The sequence below is a fragment of the Taudactylus pleione genome, unplaced genomic scaffold (genome assembly GCF_031769625.1).
Source record: "Taudactylus pleione unplaced genomic scaffold, aTauple2 ptg000290l, whole genome shotgun sequence".
Taxonomy (NCBI): domain Eukaryota; kingdom Metazoa; phylum Chordata; class Amphibia; order Anura; family Myobatrachidae; genus Taudactylus; species Taudactylus pleione.
Genome location: NW_028284692.1, coordinates 8,120,566 through 8,138,395, shown reverse-complemented (window position 1 = coordinate 8,138,395; position 17,830 = coordinate 8,120,566). Strand labels below are relative to the sequence as shown.

Genomic DNA, 17,830 nt, shown 5'->3' with positions numbered 1-17,830 from the left:
TTTTTCTTTTGATTTTTGCAAATTTAATAAAAAAAAAACAACAACTAAGATATCACATGTACATAAGTATTCATAGCCTTTGCCCTGAAGCTCAAAATTGAGCTCAGGTGCATCCTGTTTCCACTGATCATCCTTGAAATGTTTCTACAACTTAATTGGAATCTACTTGTGGTAAATTCAGTTGTTTGGACATGATTTTGAAAGGCATACACCAGTCTATATAAGGTCCCACACTTGACAGTGCATGTCAGAGCACAAACCAAGCATGAAGTCCAAGGAATTGTCTGTAGACGTCCGGGACAGGAATGTCTCGAGGCACAAATCTGGAGAAGGGTACAGAAAAATATCTGCTGCTTGGAAGGGCCCAATGAGCACAGTGGCCTCCATCATCCATAAATGGAAGAAGTTCGGAAAAACCAGGACTCTTCCTAGAGCTGGCCGGCCGTCTAAACTGAGCGATTGTGGGAGAAGGGCCCTAGTCAGGGAGGTGACTAAGAAGCCAATGGTCACTCTGTCAGAGCTACAGCATTCCTCTGTGGAGAGAGGAGAACCTTCCAGAAGGACAACCATCTCTGCAGCAATCCACCAATCAGACCTGCATGGTAGAGTGACCAGACGGAAGCCACTCTTTAGTAAAAAGCACATGGCAGCCCGCCTCGAGTTTGCCAAAATGCATCTGAAAGACTCTCAGACCATGAGAAACAAAATTCTCTGGTCTGATGAGACAAAGATTGAACTGTTTGGCGTCAATGCCATGCATTATGTTTGGAGGAAACCAGGCACCGCTCATCACCAGGCCAATACCATCCCTACAGCGAAGCATGGTGGTGGCAGCATCATGCTGTGGGGATGTTTTTGAGCGGCAGGAACTGGGAGACTAGTCAGGACAGAGGGAAAGATGAATGCAGCAATGTACAGAGACATTCTTGATGAAAACCTGCTCCAGAGTTCATCTTTCAGCAGGACAATGACCCTAAGCACACAGCCAAGATATCAAAGGAGTGGTTTCAGGATAACTCTGTGAATGTCCTTGAGTGGCCCAGCCAGAGCCCAGATTTGAATCCAATTGAACTCCTCTGGAGAGATCTGAAAATGGCTGTGCACCGACGCTTCCCATCCAATCTGATGGAGCTTGAGAGGTGCTGCAAAGAGGAATGGGCGAAACTGCCTAAAGATAGTTGTGCCAAGCTTGTGGTATCATTTTCAAAAAGACTAGAGGCTGTAATTGCTGCCAAAGGTGCATCAACAAAGTATTGAGCAAAGGCTGTGAATACTTATGTACATGTGATTTCTTAGTTTTTTTTTTATTATTAAATTTGCAAAAATCTCAAAAAACACGTTGTCATTATGGGGTATTGTGTGTGGAATTTTGGGGTCAAAAATGAATTTATTCCATTTTGGAATAAGGCTGTAACATACTTTTGAAAAGGCATTTCAGGGAGATTGTGACAGCAACACCTATTGAATGTGGACGTGTACTGCTACATCTGAGAGGCGTGTCAAAAAATTGATTTACATCCAAATGTAAATGAGCCCCAAAGTAGTTAGTACAATTTTCTTGTTGATGAAAACACACTGATACTTTTCAGAAAATGCATGCAGCAATAGGGATCATTGTGTCTTATAACCTCATCCTGGTTGTAAAAATATAGAGGAAAAAAGACGAGTGGTCCCCTGTAATTTCATCAACCAGCACCAGGCTCTGTGAGATGGTCCTGGTTGTAGAAATATGGAGGACAAAATGAGTAGGGGTCCCCTGTATTATCCACAACCAGCAAAGGGCTCTGTGCATTCCCACCATTGGTGGGAACTGCTTGCCTCTCTCAGCCAATGAACGTTCAGCCAATGCATTTCTATGTGAAATGCAGTGGCTGGAGTGGCATTTGAGAAGTACCATCCTTAGAGCATGGTACACTGGGGGTCATTCAGACCCGGTCGCAAGCACCGAAGTGCTCGCAATCGGGTTGATGGGTAGCCCTGCGCATGCGCAGCAGCCGCACAGCGCACGCACAAGCCCCAGAGCGAGAGAGAAACTCTCTCGCTCCGGAGCTCACTACAAAAGGGGTGGCTGTCGATGTTGATCGACAGCTCGCCCCTTTTTGTAGGTGGGCCGGGGGGTTATTTCCAAAACGGAGGCGTTCCTTAAGGAACGCCTACTGTTTTGTGGTCGGCCGCACTGACATTATCAGTGATGTCAGTGGGGAGCTTCCTGCTCCATCAGAGCAGAAAACTCCCTGGGGCTTGCTAGTGCCCAGACCCAACCTTACTGTCTGGTCGCAAGCCCCGATGGTCGTGCGATGGTGATCACCATCGCGACCATCACCCTGGTCGCTAGCTAAGCTGTGGGTGGTAACCCACAGCTTAGCTTGCGACCAGGAGGCCGTACCAAAAAAAAGAAGCGCCCGCCCTCATCAGAGAGAGCGATCACTTCTTGCGACCGGCTCTGAATGAAGTCCACTGTCCAGTGGTAAAGTGATATATTTTTTTTGTTTTAAGGAGACTGTGGATGCCTACAGGGAACAAAAAGGACCAGAACCAAGGGGTGGATGAGTAATTTTTTTATTTTTACATGTCTCGATTGTGGATTCTACTGGACAAGGGGACAGACTGGCGCTAGGGACAAGGTATGTAGTGTGAGTGCAGGTGAGTGTGGGAATGAGTGAGTATATATATGAATATGTAATAATAATATACAACATATGGGGCCAAATGTAATAGGGTGAGAGTTTAGCATTAAACTCTCACATTGGTCGATAACATCTGAATGAGATTTTAAATCGTGAGAGTATTTTTAAGTCTGAAAAACATGCAAGTTTGCTCTGTTGCTTTGTTCTCGGACTCTATTACATTGGCCGAGTTTAAAAAGTATGAGAAAACTCTCAATTTTTTTAACTCTCACCCAATTACATTTGGCCCGCAGTGTGTGTGTCTTGTAATATTTGTAATGTTATTTTTGCAGGTGAACTAGAGGTCCTAGCAGGCCCTTAATGCCCTGCATGCTGGTACTTCTGGTTCTCCAAGTGCCAGCATGCGGGGGAGGCTTGCTGGGACATCTATTTCTCCTGTAAAGGACAATATTATTTTTACTATTTTTTACACAATCAATCCTGCATCCATCTCCCAGGGGTGCAAAGGATAGTTCCGGGCTATCAGCCCCTGCATGGGGATCCCTGGAGAGGGGAAACTCCTCTATTGGGGGGGTTCCCTCCTCCCCAGGTGTGAGTTTGATCTTGCAAAAGTACTCGCTCTATATTACATTTAGCCCATGATGTATGCAATAGGTAATAGATGATAGATGACTGATAATGGTAATGGTATATGCTGAATTTGTAAGAGACATCAGCTAGTGTAATATATCTCCTGACGGTCTTGCTGGTCCTCTGGACTATGGGTCTGATTCAGGGATGAACGCAATCCTGATGTTTACGAAGTTGTGCGATTATCGGTGGTCTGCGCATGCGTCAATTTTATTATAGATGCCGCTCATAGTGAAGATTTATGTGCAAAGTTATTGACAAACAGGGACCCTTTATGGGCGGAAAGGGGTAGGTGGCGATTCAAACGCAGGCGTGTCCCAACCTTTTTCGTGAAGGGGGTATCTCTGTTTCAGTACCAGCAGTCTGCCCAGATCTGCCCATTTCCTCTTAACAGACAGTGCAAACTTTTATGTCCTTGCAAATGCCACCAAGTTGGAATTCCTTTATATACCTCCTACTCAGTGGCAAATGCAGGATTTCTTGATGGGGGTTTCCAAATGCCTGATTTTAGCGTGAATGTGGCCAGTCCACGAAGGGGGTATATTTAGCACTTATCCAGATTTGCATCATACAAAGTATATTGTGTGTCATAATTCCAGCATATACAGGACCAGCGATCACTGTAAGCCATTAAATGCAGCAGTAGTGCCATTCTGCCTGAGCTGAATGTGGGCACCATTACAGAGCATCGGAGCAAGTCCATGTCTCTGGGGGAGCAGCAGAAGAACATAGCACTGCCCTGGACATATTGGTTACATTATGCACTGGATTGTGTATTATGATACAGTATTAATAATTAAGCCTATAGATGGTCTATAGCAGTGCACCCCTAACAGTGCATGTTTTCCAGATCTCCTAGTTGGTGCAGAGGTGTATTTATTACTGGCTGACACATGTTAAAAGATCCACAGTTGATGCTAATTATTTCATTTGAGATACTAAGAAGAACATGCAGCACTAGTAAAATTATATTATATTACTATTTCTATTGCGGTCATGATTTGGGTTGGGGAGGGGGGTTTCCAGGCAACCGGAAACCCCCCCTGCGTTTGCCTATGCTACTAGTAGCCTTTAAAAAAGTGTTTCCCATCCTCAGTCCTCAAGGCACACTAACAGTCCTGGTTTTAGTGATATCCATGCTTGAGCACAGATGGTTCAATCAAAATAATGGAGATACTAATTAAGTCACCTGTGCTCAAGTATGACTATCCTTAAAACCAGGGGTGTTAGTGTGCCTTGAGGACCGTGATTGAGAAGCCCTGCTTTAAGATGATAGTTAGAAGCTGATTGACTGGTACTTTATCTCCCTCCACTTTATCTCTCTCTAAGGCTTGATTCACAAATCCAGAAATGTGTATGGCCTTACAATAATGTGGGTGTGGTTTAATTGGAAATGGGTGGGGTTTATGTGGGACTGATTGGGTGCGGAGTTGGCGAGTCAGGGTGTGACATATGTACCAATTTTGCTTTCAAAATGTTGGCAGGTATGTTACTCTGTACTTACGAGATCTATCTTTGTTCCAGGCATGACAAGATATGGGATCTGTCCCAAAACTGTAAAGAGACATCACACTGTACCTGTCAAAAAAAATAAATGATGTAACTAAAGAAGTCATTCCATGAGAGACATACATTATATTCATTTCCATGCAGGACTTTCTTCTGTTATACATTGTTCTCTTTACCTTTTATATCATTACATTACCGGTCCCTCTAGATATCTGCAGAACTATGGGCCTGATTCACTACCGCACGCAACTGCGATTACGCACACAATCGGAAGAATGTTGCATACTGCACATGCGTATGCATCGCAGTGCATGAACTAGCTATTCCAATAGGGACTGCGATCGCAGAGGCTACACAGACCCCTCGCAGATTGATTGACAGGAAGCACCATTTGTGGGTGGTGATGGGGGGGTGTTTGGGTAACGCAGGTGTGTCAATGCGTATGCATACCATTGCAGGGGCGTGCATAAATTATCCACTGCGATGCCATACGTAGTCTGAGGTCTCTCAGCGTGCATGGTTGTTAGCAATATCTGAGTAAGGTCTGAGTACTTGTGCAAGTGTGCATGAGGCTGCAATGGTACTAGATTGCACCGATGGTTTCACTATTCTGCTAAGTATTATGGATGTGTGCATTGTAAATTGGGCGTCCTTATGTAGTGCTGAATTTGCATTGCAATGGATTAGCATGATGTTGCAGTTGAACTCTGTGCATACGCAATATTGCGATCCATAGTGAATCAGTCCCTATGTTTTGTTTCATCAATAATTATTTAACATATAGACATTAATACATTGCAGATTATTAGATTACTGACCACTCAAGTGATATGCAGAACATAGCTCTGCATTATATACTCACTGACAAATTTATACTGATATATTTTGCAGAACACTTGATAACTGCCATGCTCTTAACATACAATTTAGCTACGGGGGCAGATTATCCTTGTTTGGGAGGAAGCATGCTTGTGGCTGCACATGAGCAGTGAAGCCCTGATTAGAATAGAAACTGATAGCCCAAACAGGGTGTCAGTGACGTGCGGTGAGGTCAATGGCTGGGGAGGCTCACATGTATAAAAACACAGTTTTTATGTTAAAACTCTGGAGTATGAGAGGTAGTATTATAGGGGAGGGAGTATGACAGGGGTGGCTCTGCCTAACCTGACCGCACTTCCTTGCAGGGTGTCATAAGTATGACAGGAGTTAAGAAAATATAATATTCAAATATAGTAATGATTACTCCCAAGTATATGAGTACCTGTGAAGCATCTGTTGGTAAGAACAAGGGGTAAATGCATTATTAATGTACTATGTTTTATGGCACCCTGCACCACATGCTGAAAGATTTAAAATATTCTTTTGACCAGAAGGACTAGTTGGGGTGGCGGGTCACTCCAAGTGCAGTATGTTTTATTTAGGACCCAACATGCATCAAAACAACACTTTTCATAATGCACACTTCAGAAAATCTTTCTATATATTTATAATCAACGGAACAAGCCACATCAAGTATGTCATCCATAGCTACCAGCCTTAAAAGTGTTAATGTATCTTATCAAGGACAATAGATAGTATATTTGTGTATCTGTGTGTAAACTCATATTGTTTGAAACATTTATGAAATGTGGACTGTTCCAGTGATAAGTTATAATATGTACAGAACTGAGTATTTAGTGTTAAAACAATTTAAGATACTCACAAGGGCAGAGTGAGCAGTATGACAGTTATCGTAGCATATCTTGTGTGATCTCACTTTGTGGACTCGGGACCTGATTCAGACCCTCTCGCTAAGTTGCGCTCGCTCTGAGCGATTTTCGGCCGTCTGCGCATGCGTATAATTCACATTGCGCGTGCGCAAGCCAGTCTTTGCAATATGATTTTGGTTGCTTGTAAACCACTTTCAGGTCGCTACTTTGAGTGACAGATAGTGCCGTTTGTGGGTGGTAACAGGGGAAGGTGCTTGTGAACGGGGGAGTGGATGTGCGAACGCAGGCGTGTCAGGCTGCCTAAACGCCATTTAAAGGGCGTGCATAATTAGCAAAGTAGCGTCATTGTACACGTCACCTGCATGTATTTCAGGCCACACTGATCGCAGTGCTTGCGGTGGAGATGGCTTTCGATGTTACCGATATAATCCTACAGTTCCCGGAGATGACGTGTGTTGTGGGTGGCAAGGGGGCGTCTTTATACAGTAGCGAGCGCTCATTTCCGTAGCTCGCTAAGACATAGAGGGCGTCCTTACGCAATGCAGTGCGAGCGCTTACTTTAAATATCCGGCCCCTTTTTGCCAGCGAGCGACAGCATCTTGCGAGTGGGTCTGAATGAGCTTCTCTGTGTTTCTGTTGTATTAGAGGCTTTTTAGGTTTTATTGAAGCCTAATAGCAAATGCGTATTTTGCAAGCAAAACAAAGGGTTAAAAACACGGGTGTATGTGACATATGTTGTCTATGCAGAGCTGTACACATCTCAAGATGTTTACAGCACAGTATATACTGTAGGTGGACATATGCTAGTTTACACATTTTTTTTTACTTGCATAAATAACCCCTATTTTGCCACCAACTTTGTATCAGACCCATTGATTTCTTCTCATTCAGCATGTCAACACTGATATTATGTTGCCATTGTTAGAATGTCAACATACTGGGCCTGATTCAGAGCCGGACGCTCTGACAAGAGCACTCGCTCTGAATCAGGGCCCTCCTACCTAAACTTGGAGCGGCCTCTTGGACGCTCGCATAGCTGTGGGTTACCACCCACAGCTTATGCGAGCGTCCATGATGATGGTCGCGATGGTCAAGACCATCGGGCTTGCGACGAGACCCTGCGGTAGGGTCTCGGTGACCGCAAGCCCTGGAGTGATTTTGGCTCTATCAGAGCCAAAATCACTCCCACTGACATCACTAGTGATGTCAGTGGGGCCGGACCCAGACGGTAGGCGTTCCCATGGGAACGCCTCCGTCTGGAAGCCATGCCCTCGGCCCCCGTCACTCACCATCGACAGCACGCCCCCTTTGGTGCGAGACCCGGAGCGACAGCTTGGCTGTCGCTATCCGGGTATCGCGCATGCGCACGACAGAGCTCCTTCCGTCGTGCGCATGAGCATTTGGGTACCATTGACCCTCTTGCGAGCGTCCTGCGCTCGTGAGCGGGTCTGAATGAGACCCTCTGTTTTATAATTTTGTCCCTAACCCATATGCGCACGCAGGGGGGGTTTCTGAGTACCCAGAAACCCCCCTGATGGAACAAATTTGTTCTTCAGAGATGGAGACAGCACTGTTTCTGTCTCTGCACTTGCCATTGGCAGAGTTTTCTGCACGGGATACAGTTATTGCCGAGGGAGCTGCTACGCTCGCAGAGCAGCAGCTTTGCTCAAACGGGCTCCGGCAGTGACCCTCCTCCTTAGCCCTCGGTAAGTATGCTGATGTTTATGTGTGTGTGTGTGTATGTATGTATGTATGTATGTATGTATGTGTGTGTGTCTGTGTATGTATGTACATATGTATGTATGTATGCTGTGTATAAGTATGTATGCTGCGTGTGTGTATATACTGTATGTATGATGTGTGTGTATGTTTGTATGTATGTATGTATGTAAGTATGCTGTATGTATGTATGTATGTATGCTGTATGTGTGCATATGCTGTATGTATGCTGTGTGTGTATGTATGCTGTGTGAGAGAAACCCCCTTAAAAATCCTGCATTTGCCACTGTAACCATAACTCTCATGGAAATGTTGAAATTCTGAATATGTCGACATTAATGGTGTCGCCATTTTAACCAGGTCAACATCATCAATGTCATCCTACTGTTGACATTGTGAATGTCGACATCGAGAATGGAGACATGGTGACTGCATACCCTTTAGTGTATTTCATGGTTAAATATGGAAACATGATGCAGGAAATTATCAGTTTTAGGGGGTCTACTACTTAGAATCTGTGCACATTCTAGCCATCCTTAGTGCAGCAGTTATATGAAAAGTATACAAGTTTCTGCTTAATATCTTATTTCTGTATATTTTAAATAAACAAAAATTGCAATTGCTTTTCTCTATATCCTTTTTTATATATACACACTGTGATTCTTTGCCATATTGAACTCCATTTAATAAAGTGCTATCTTTGTGTTCTTAATTAAATCATGTGTCACAGTAATTCTACTTACATTAGGTTGAGATTGTATATTGGGATAAATCATGGGTAACTGAAGAATTCCTCCTAGTGTCAGCTTTGGAATTAAGGGCCTGATTCAGAGCCGCTCGTAAGCGGCCGCTCATTCGCTCCGAGCGATGTTTGCCCAACTGCGCATGCATACTGATCGTTATACGCATGCGCGAACCAGTCAGTGCGGTCGAAATTTATGTGCTCGCAAAATAGCGAATGCCTGAAAATTTGAGTGACAGAAAGAGGCGTATGTGGGTGGTAACAGGGGAAGGTGCTTGAAAACGGGGAGTGGAAATCAGAACGCAGGCGTACTTAAAGGTCAAAACGGGCGTTTTATGGGTGTGCATAATTAAAACAGCAGCGTCATTGACCATGTCACTGGGTTATTTTATAGCCAGAACTGCTCGCAAGATTGTGGTAGCAAAAACCAACCACAAGAATAGCGAGCAGTTCATACGCTGGTCGATGTACTCGATTAATCTAATAAATAGCGGACATGACGTAGGATGCGAGCGGCCAGGGGGCGTATTTTTCCAAAAAACGACCGCAAGTTTTGTTCGCTCGTTCAGACCTAGAGGCGTGAACAGACCGCAAAGAGCGAACGGTTCATTTGAATAGCCACCCCTATTTTCTGGACGAGCGAGCGCTAATTACGTCCAGCTCTGAATCAGGCCCTAAATCTTAAACTGGGTACACATCTAACAGATATATCTGCAGATCGACCGATAAATCTGCAGATGATGGTTGTTCATACACACTGAACCACCATCATCTGTCATCTGGCCGCAGGTCCCGTTGGCCGAGGGTCGCACCGTGACCCCCTCCCCGCGGACTCCGCTGCAAGTGTACGGGTGGTCGGCTGATCGGCCAATGCAATATGTCTGTGAACAACGTCATTTACAGACATATTGATGGTACACACTGGCCGACGGGCTCAAGAAATATTGGCCGATCAATTGATCTGCAAGTGTGTACCCAGTTTTAGTGTTGGAAGACCTACAGAGATAAGACAGTGCTAAAATATCCACTTTTATTTCCTTAGATGTACTATTCAATATATACCATACAATGTAGCATCAATTGCAGTAAGTATATTATTAAAAATGAATATACATTTCTTAGCTTGGCCCTGTTAACTAAAGCCATCTTCAGATGACGTTAGCTATTGTAGTGTACTATATAAGCTACAATTTTGCCTGAGAAGACTCTTTGGATCCATCCATTGCAGCAGATTCTACTTAACATTTAACTAACACCTTCTAAAAGATCATAGCTAGAATCTGATTAGTTGCTATAGGCAACATCTCCACTTCAAAAAACTCTCGCTTTAGTAAATTTACCCCTTAGCTGGGATGGGCACTCACCAGAGCAAGAGATTTTTGTTACCTTGACCTGGAAAGACATCTGTTATTACTGTGAATTGCTGCAATAACAGGACAAAACTGCATTGGTCTTAAATAGACCCCTTGGCTACGACGGTTTGTCATGTAGCCCACCTTGCCACCTTTTATTAAATATTTTCTGTTGTGCACAATGACCTTATAATGTAGCTGATAATAACTTGCCTTTTAATAGCTCCCAATTAGGAGTTCATATATGGACTGTACCTGCTGGTATCATTATTGCAGATGCTGTCACCTTTGTTTGGGTGAAACTATTACTATATGGTTTAGTATGTCCACATATGGCCTGATTCAGACTGTATGTAAATCCGATGGTTTGCGAACTACTCCGATGGCGTGGGGACTGCGCATGACCCGTTCTGTGCATGTGTAGAACGTGTCCTGCTTTCTTGCACGTAGTACCTTCTAGCCCGCAGCCTGATTGACACACTGCAGACGTTTGGGGACAGGGAGGGGATGTCTTCCCTGTTTCCTGGTAGTGCCAAGGCCAGTGCCTGTGGCTCCTGACGCAGATTTCCTGGCATTGGCCACGGATGTGAAACAGGCATCCTGAGTAACCTGAGGGCTATTCAGATGGCCGATGTTCTCGCAAGTGATCCAATGCTGCATACTTAGACAGGGCAACGGATCACACAAGCATACAGGAGGCGTCGATTAACACAAGACGACTCCTGCAGCATTAGCATATTACACACAACAGCTACATTCAAATACGCAGCTGCTGTGTGTACTGTGGGCCTGATTCAGAGCCGGACGCTCTGACCAGAGCGCTCGCTCTGAATCAGGGCCCTCCTACCTGAAAATGGAGCGGCCTCCTGGCCGCTCGCATAGCTGTGGGTGACCACCCACAGCATATGCGAGAGGCAAATAAGATGGCCGCGATGGTCAAGACCATTGCGACCATCGGACTTGCGACGAGACCCTGCGATAGGGTCTCGCTGCCGCAAGCCCTGGAGTGATTTTTGCTCTATCAGAGCCAAAATCACTCCCACTGACATCATTACTGATGTCAGTGGGGCCGGCTTCAGACGGTAGGTGTTCCCATGGGAACGCCTCCGTCTGGCAGCCACGCCCCTGGCACGCCCACCAAAGGGGGCGTGCTGTCAGTCACCATCGACAGCATGCCCCCTTTGGTGCGAGACCCCGAGCAACGTATTCCTCGTCGCTCGCCGGGTCTCGAGCATGCGCACGACGGAGCTCCCTCCGTCGTGCGCATGCGCATTCGCCCAACATCGACCCGCTTGCGAGCGCCCTTTGCTCGCGAGGGGGTCTGGATGACCCCCTGTGTCCATCTCTGAAACAGGCCCATAGTTTGATAACAATTGCACACCTTATAACCAATGATCATATCCTGTCAGTTTGCTGTTGTTCTAATTCATTGTAATGTCTCTTTCCAGTTGCCAGAGATCAGTACTGTAGCAGGGTAGAGAAGCGTCATGGACCAGCACCCCCAGGGGTTTGGCGCACTTGACATCAAGAAGTGTTGGGAGCAGGGAGGCACGTGCCTGGTGCTTCCTAAGGATATGCATTATGCACTTCTATACTGCAATCTTGAAAAGGGTGCTATAGGGGAAGCGACCGTGCTGCTTCCGCAGCTCTGTGCACCAGTTCTACACCCCTTGTTACGGATCTGCCAGAGATATCCCTCATATATTGCAGGACTATGACAAGTCTCTGATAAATACAATAACCCTGGTATTTACTTATTATCCATATTTTATTAATTGATCCCTCCTGATAAATTAGTTTAACATCTCTGTGGGACACACCAAACATGTAGACAAGAGTTTAGGCAAAAAAACACAAGTGCAACGAAAGTTTTATTTATGTTTTTCATAAAGTGACTAATAGATACATATTGTTATTGTATAGTCTGCAGATTATTAGTTTGCTGAACTCTAATGGTGCATGCACACGGTCAGATTTTTCTTCAGATCTGAACGATAATAATTTAAAAATCGTTCAATCGTTCATATCTGAAGGAAAATCTGACATATCTGACATATCTGTCAGATGAACAATTTGAACGATGCGCGTTCTCGATGGTCAGATAACGATATCTGACATCTGATGTGTTTTCAGTCAGACTTAGACGATTCCATTCATTTTAATGCAGTCAAAAATCGTTCAAATCTTTGGTAAAATTGTTCAAATCGTTCATCTGACAAATCTGACCGTGTGTATTTTCCATAAGTCTACAGAAAAATGATGTTTCTTTTTTTTCCTCCTGACAGATATTAATATATTCTGCAGTTTGTTAGTTAGTTATTAACATTGGTGTTAGAGGAATTCTACAAGTTTATATATATATATTATACTGTATATTATAAAGTAATAATTCAGTACAGTGTCCATGTGAAGCATTTACAGATAGCGTTAGAACACGTGCTGAGACAATCTTTCATGAGGGAGATGCATGGAGACAGTTGTGTGCTCTCTCCTGCTGACTGAGAGGTGCAACATGCTAAGCTACATGGAGACAGTTGTGTGCTCTCTCCTGCTGACTGAGAGGTGTAACATGCTAAGCTACATGGAGAAAGTTGTGTGCTCTCTCCTGCTGACTGAGAGGTGCAACATGCTAAGCTACATGGAGACAGTTGTGTGCTCTCTCCTGCTGACTGAGAGGTGTAACATGCTAAGCTACATGGAGAAAGTTGTGTGCTCTCTCCTGCTGACTGAGAGGTGTAACATGCTAAGCTACATGGAGACAGTTGTGTGCTCTCTCCTGCTGACTGAGAGGTGTAACATGCTAAGCTACATGGAGACAGTTGTGTGCTCTCTCCTGCTGACTGAGAGGTGCAACATGCTAAGACTTGTGTCAGAACCAACACGGTTAGTTATGACTTGAGTGAAAATATCCTAGGAATGCTAATATTGGACTACGGTTATTCCTGCCATCTGATAATAAAACCTTGTCATGAGCTATTTATACTGCTCACTCTATATAAACCTTTCAGTGTATTGTTTAATGTTATTGTTTATTAACATTTCTTTATATAGTGACTGCATACTCCATAACACTTTAACGTGTTTTGTAACACTGTATCCTACTCTTTGGAAAATAATCTTTTCCAGAGAAAGTTGTATGTTTCTAAAGCAAATGTAATTGATAGAGTTAAACACTAGAAATGCTCAGTGGTTAGCTTGTCTGAGTGAGCAATGTGATAGTCAGGTAGATATTTGGGTACATTTTATCTGCCATTAAACACTCCAGATTTCAAAGCTTCCTGCATGTCAGGGTTATCCAGTGGGTATGCGTTTATGATGCCGGCGGTCGATATGCCGACCGCCGGCATCTCCACTACAGAATCCCGGTGAGGGTTAATTAACCTACGCCAGGAGACCGGCGCCCGGCACCCCGATCGAGGGACAGCCGCGGGGGAGGGAGGGTTAGGTTTAGGGTTCCGGGGGGGGACTTAGGGTCAGCCCCCCCCCGCCCGGAGGTTAGGGTTAGGCTAGGGGAAGGGTTAGGCACCCCCGGGGGGAACTTAGGGTTAGGCAACCCCCCGGGGGACTTAGGTTTAGATGGCGGGGAAAGGGGGGGTTAGGTTTAGGCACTTAGAGGGGGGATTAGGGTTAGGCACAGGGGGGGAGGTTAGGGTTAGGCACCCTAAAGGAGAGTTAGGGGGTAGATTAGGGGAATTGGTATGAAATACCGTCGGCCGCATGGCCGGCGGTTCGATTCCCGTCAGCGGCAGCCCGAAAAAAGCAGAGTGCGACGCGACAGCGCTGGAAATCCCGATCGTGGATAGGTAAGTATCCACTAACCTAACCCCCCTAACCCTAACCCTCCTTAGGGGTGCCTAACCCTAACTTCCCCCCCAAGTGCCTAACCCTAATCCCCCCTCTAAGTGCCTAACCCTAACCACCACCTTCCCCGCTGCCTAAACCTAAGTCCCCCGGGGGAGTGCCTAACCCTAAGTCCCCCCCGGGGGTGCCTAACCCTAACCCTCCCTCCCCCTAGCCTAACCCTAACCCTCCCGGGGGGGTGCCTAACCCTAAGTCCCCCCTGGGAGCCCTAAACCTAACCCTCCCCCCCCCCGCGGCTGTCCGCTCGCGGCGCCCGGCATCACTACGATCGTGATGCTGGGCTCTGGTCTCCCTGTGTCGGGGAAATGCGGGTGTCTACATCTAGACGCCCGGCATTTCACCCTTGCCAGGATAAGACAGTAGGGAAGCCGGCTGCCGGTATTTAGGCAGTCGGCTTCCCGATTGCCTCCCAGATTAGGTAAGCAATTACTTACCTTTTGGACGATCAGGATTTCCTTCCACGTCGGGCTGGCGCTGCCGGGATTTGCGGCCATGCAGCCGGCGGTGTTACATACCGATTCCATCCAGTGTACACATTGTTGGGAAAGGATGTTCAGACTTAAGGCACATGACACGTGGGGTGGCTTAGAAGTCTCTTTATGGGGGCTAGAGCATTTTACTAGTTAACTAGACACATCACATGTAATTTACAATTGAAATTTAAACAAAATCTTCTGTAGGTGATAACTGCAGGATGGAATGGTTATACATATTCCCAAAATGTCACAAACCAAATCTGTTTCATTACACTATTAGAATTTCTGACAAATCTGTATTGTGCATTTTATTACATTTTGATGTCAAGATTCATCTATCGCTTTACACTACTAGAATGTCTCTTATCTCCTACCTCACATTAACATACAGGGGCTGATTGAGAGTTGCGTGTCATCCACAATCACACTCGTACTGCAGGCATGGAACTTAATGTGGATATTCAAATCAGATGTATCTCTGCATATGTAAAACTAGCGTAGTCCTGAATTCTGAATAAATGGTCTGATTCAGAGGTGACCGCAAACCCGGTGATTTACTTACATCTCTGATGGGGACTGTGCATGTGTAGGACCCGTTCAGCACATGTGCGTTTGGGTGCAGGGAGGGGGTTCCTCTGGGCAGCGTTCACAGAAACAGGGGTGTATCATCCCCATTTTCTGGTAGTACCTTTGGCCAGTGTCTATGTCTGCAGACACAGATTTCCTGGCCTTGGTAGCGCAGATGAGGTGGCCATTCTAAGTAAGCTTAGGTCACAATGTTGATCTGATCCTACATCTTCGGAAGCAGGCATTTAATCTGAGATGGTGCCTGGAGATGTCTTTTTCCTTCAGGCGCCTCCTGCGGCATGAGTATATATGCACACAGCAGCTGTGTCCACTGGCGTGACTGATGTTTGCATAGCATATATGTCTGATAGAGACATGATCAGGTAATACTAATAAAAACATTTTTCGCTGGTGAAATCTCAGCATTAGGGCCTTTTATCTTTTGATAAATCTGCCTATATGAACGTAAACACAATATATAGATGTATACATATACTTGCAAACATTTAATTGAAGTAGATCTATAGAGACCTATTCTTGCCCTAAATAGGCCACCGTTATTATGCCTCATGCAATTACCAGCACTCATGCACTGCCTATTTCACTCTCCACATCCATGCACTCAATTGTTCCATGTCTCTCCAAATGCCCTCTCCTGCTCCATCCACAATAATAACTGTAGTGCTATCAGAGCCAATGTTTTCTTACACTGACTATTCCTATATTTTCTGATGGTTAAAAATGTGATTGATCTAATAAGGGCTATTTTTCTGGAAAAATAGGTTCAGGAACTGTGGGTGGAGCTACTGTGGGTGGAGCTATAGAAAAACAATTATATATACACATATATATATATATATATATATATATATATATATATATATATCTATATCTATCATATATACATATATATAGCATTTACAAAAGAAGGAACTCAAAAGGGCCTATAAAATAAAACTTATCTTATGGAAAATAAATTTTCTCCCAGTACATTCCATCATAGTTACATAGTTAATGAGAGGTTCAGGAATGGAGTTCCTGCTTGTTCCTGCTGAAAAATAGCACTGGATCTAATCAATCTCCATTTGATTTATAGAGCTCATAACATGGTATGATATGTGAGCTGGACATCTATGGCATTATTAGAGCATATGCTGCAATTACCTGGTATAATGAGTGAGCTGGATGTCTCTGAGGCTGATGCTGTCTTGTAAATGCACCTTTCTGCTCAGGGTGGGGATATGCAGGTATTTCACACTGCCTGGAGCCCTTAGATGAGCACAGGTATGCTGAAGGAGGAGCCACTGACATTCAGGAGAAAATGACATTACTTTTGAGTGTAAGGAATCTAATTACTTAACCGATTTTTTTTCTCTCCTAGGTTCATTTTTTTGCTCCTTATCATGACAATAGAAAATCATTTATCACCACAATCGACCAGTAAAATATCTCTACGGCAACTGTGTGATACTGTCTCAGCAATACTGGCCCTGAACTGTAAGGGTTAACATACTGCCTTGCCTTGTTAACATACTGCCTTTGGCCAGAGTTTTCTGTTCCACATTGTCAGAGAAAAAAATGAAAGTAAATTTAAAAACTATTTTTCAAATAAATATATATATATTTTTTAATTGAAAGAATAACGCCTCGTACAGCCTTAATCTTTGTTAGAAAGTTTTCCCATGCTTTGCACAAGGAAGCTAATGTCAGCAAGACTTGGCAAATCTTATTGTCGGCGGTGACCCCTTACTGCATAATGCAGTGGTTTCCAAACCGTGCGCTGTGGCACCCTGTGGTGCCTTGGGACACTTGCAGGGGTGCCTCAGGTTGGTGGTCCAGCACCAAATCAAATTATTTATGGTCAAAGTTATGTAAATATGTGCACAAATAGAAGCGCAAACCTGTCCCCCACCACATAACTGAGCCTAAGGATGACAGGTCAGCGCAATTTACTTCACTTTACTACATTTTTTTCTGAATTTCTCAATAACAAACTTTTGGCTAAGGGCTGCCATGAAAACAATGCTGATACTCAAGGGCGCCGTGATTCAAAAAAGTTTGGGAACCACTGGCATAGGGCAAAGTCATAACACCAGTTTTCACCTTAGATCTTTTGTTTTGCCCTATATTAAATAGACCTTTAAATACACAAAGGGCCTGATTCAGAGTTGTAGGCTATTCCATTGTTAATGCAATTGAGCGATTATCGGTGTTCTCTGTATGCATCACAGCCACAATGCGCAATGTTAAAATCGCGGTTATGGTTGTAGTGATGATTCATTTGCAAGTGTTTGACAGAAAGCAAAGATTTTGTGGGAGGTGACGGGCGTGTCGGCTAAAATGGAGGCATGTCATGGCTGTTTTCAGGGCGTGTCACTGCCTGTGTCTTTGATCCTATATACAGATAACATGACTCTGGTGTTTTAATTGCGGCGGTCATTCTGAGTGACTGTAGAGTTACTCAGGGAGTCGATGTTTGCATGATCTGCGTCTGATGCTGCATATTTGGGCGTCTCAGTACAAATCCCGCGGCAGGTTCATTAAATTGTAGCTGTGGCACCAATAATGTACAACTCTAATTCAGGCCCAATGTTTCCGATGTGACAATGCTTATGAAAATGTGGATAATGAACAGACA

General features: G+C 44.6%; 1 protein-coding gene across 2 annotated transcripts in view; it reads right to left on the bottom strand.

Annotated features, from left to right (window-relative positions):
• The window catches only part of LOC148511872 (actin-related protein 2/3 complex subunit 1A-A-like), a 47,138-nt gene extending 30,714 nt beyond the window's left edge, over positions 1–16,424 (bottom strand). For both annotated transcript variants that reach the window (XM_088482634.1, XM_088482635.1), the window contains exons 1-2: positions 16,357–16,424; positions 4,762–4,835 (exon numbers count right to left, since the gene is read on the bottom strand). In XM_088482634.1, the coding sequence (XP_088338760.1) occupies positions 4,762–4,825 (64 nt within the window). In that variant the 5' untranslated portion in view covers positions 4,826–4,835; positions 16,357–16,424. The remainder of the gene's footprint in view (positions 1–4,761; positions 4,836–16,356) is intronic.
• Positions 16,425–17,830: the final 1,406 nt, after the last annotated feature.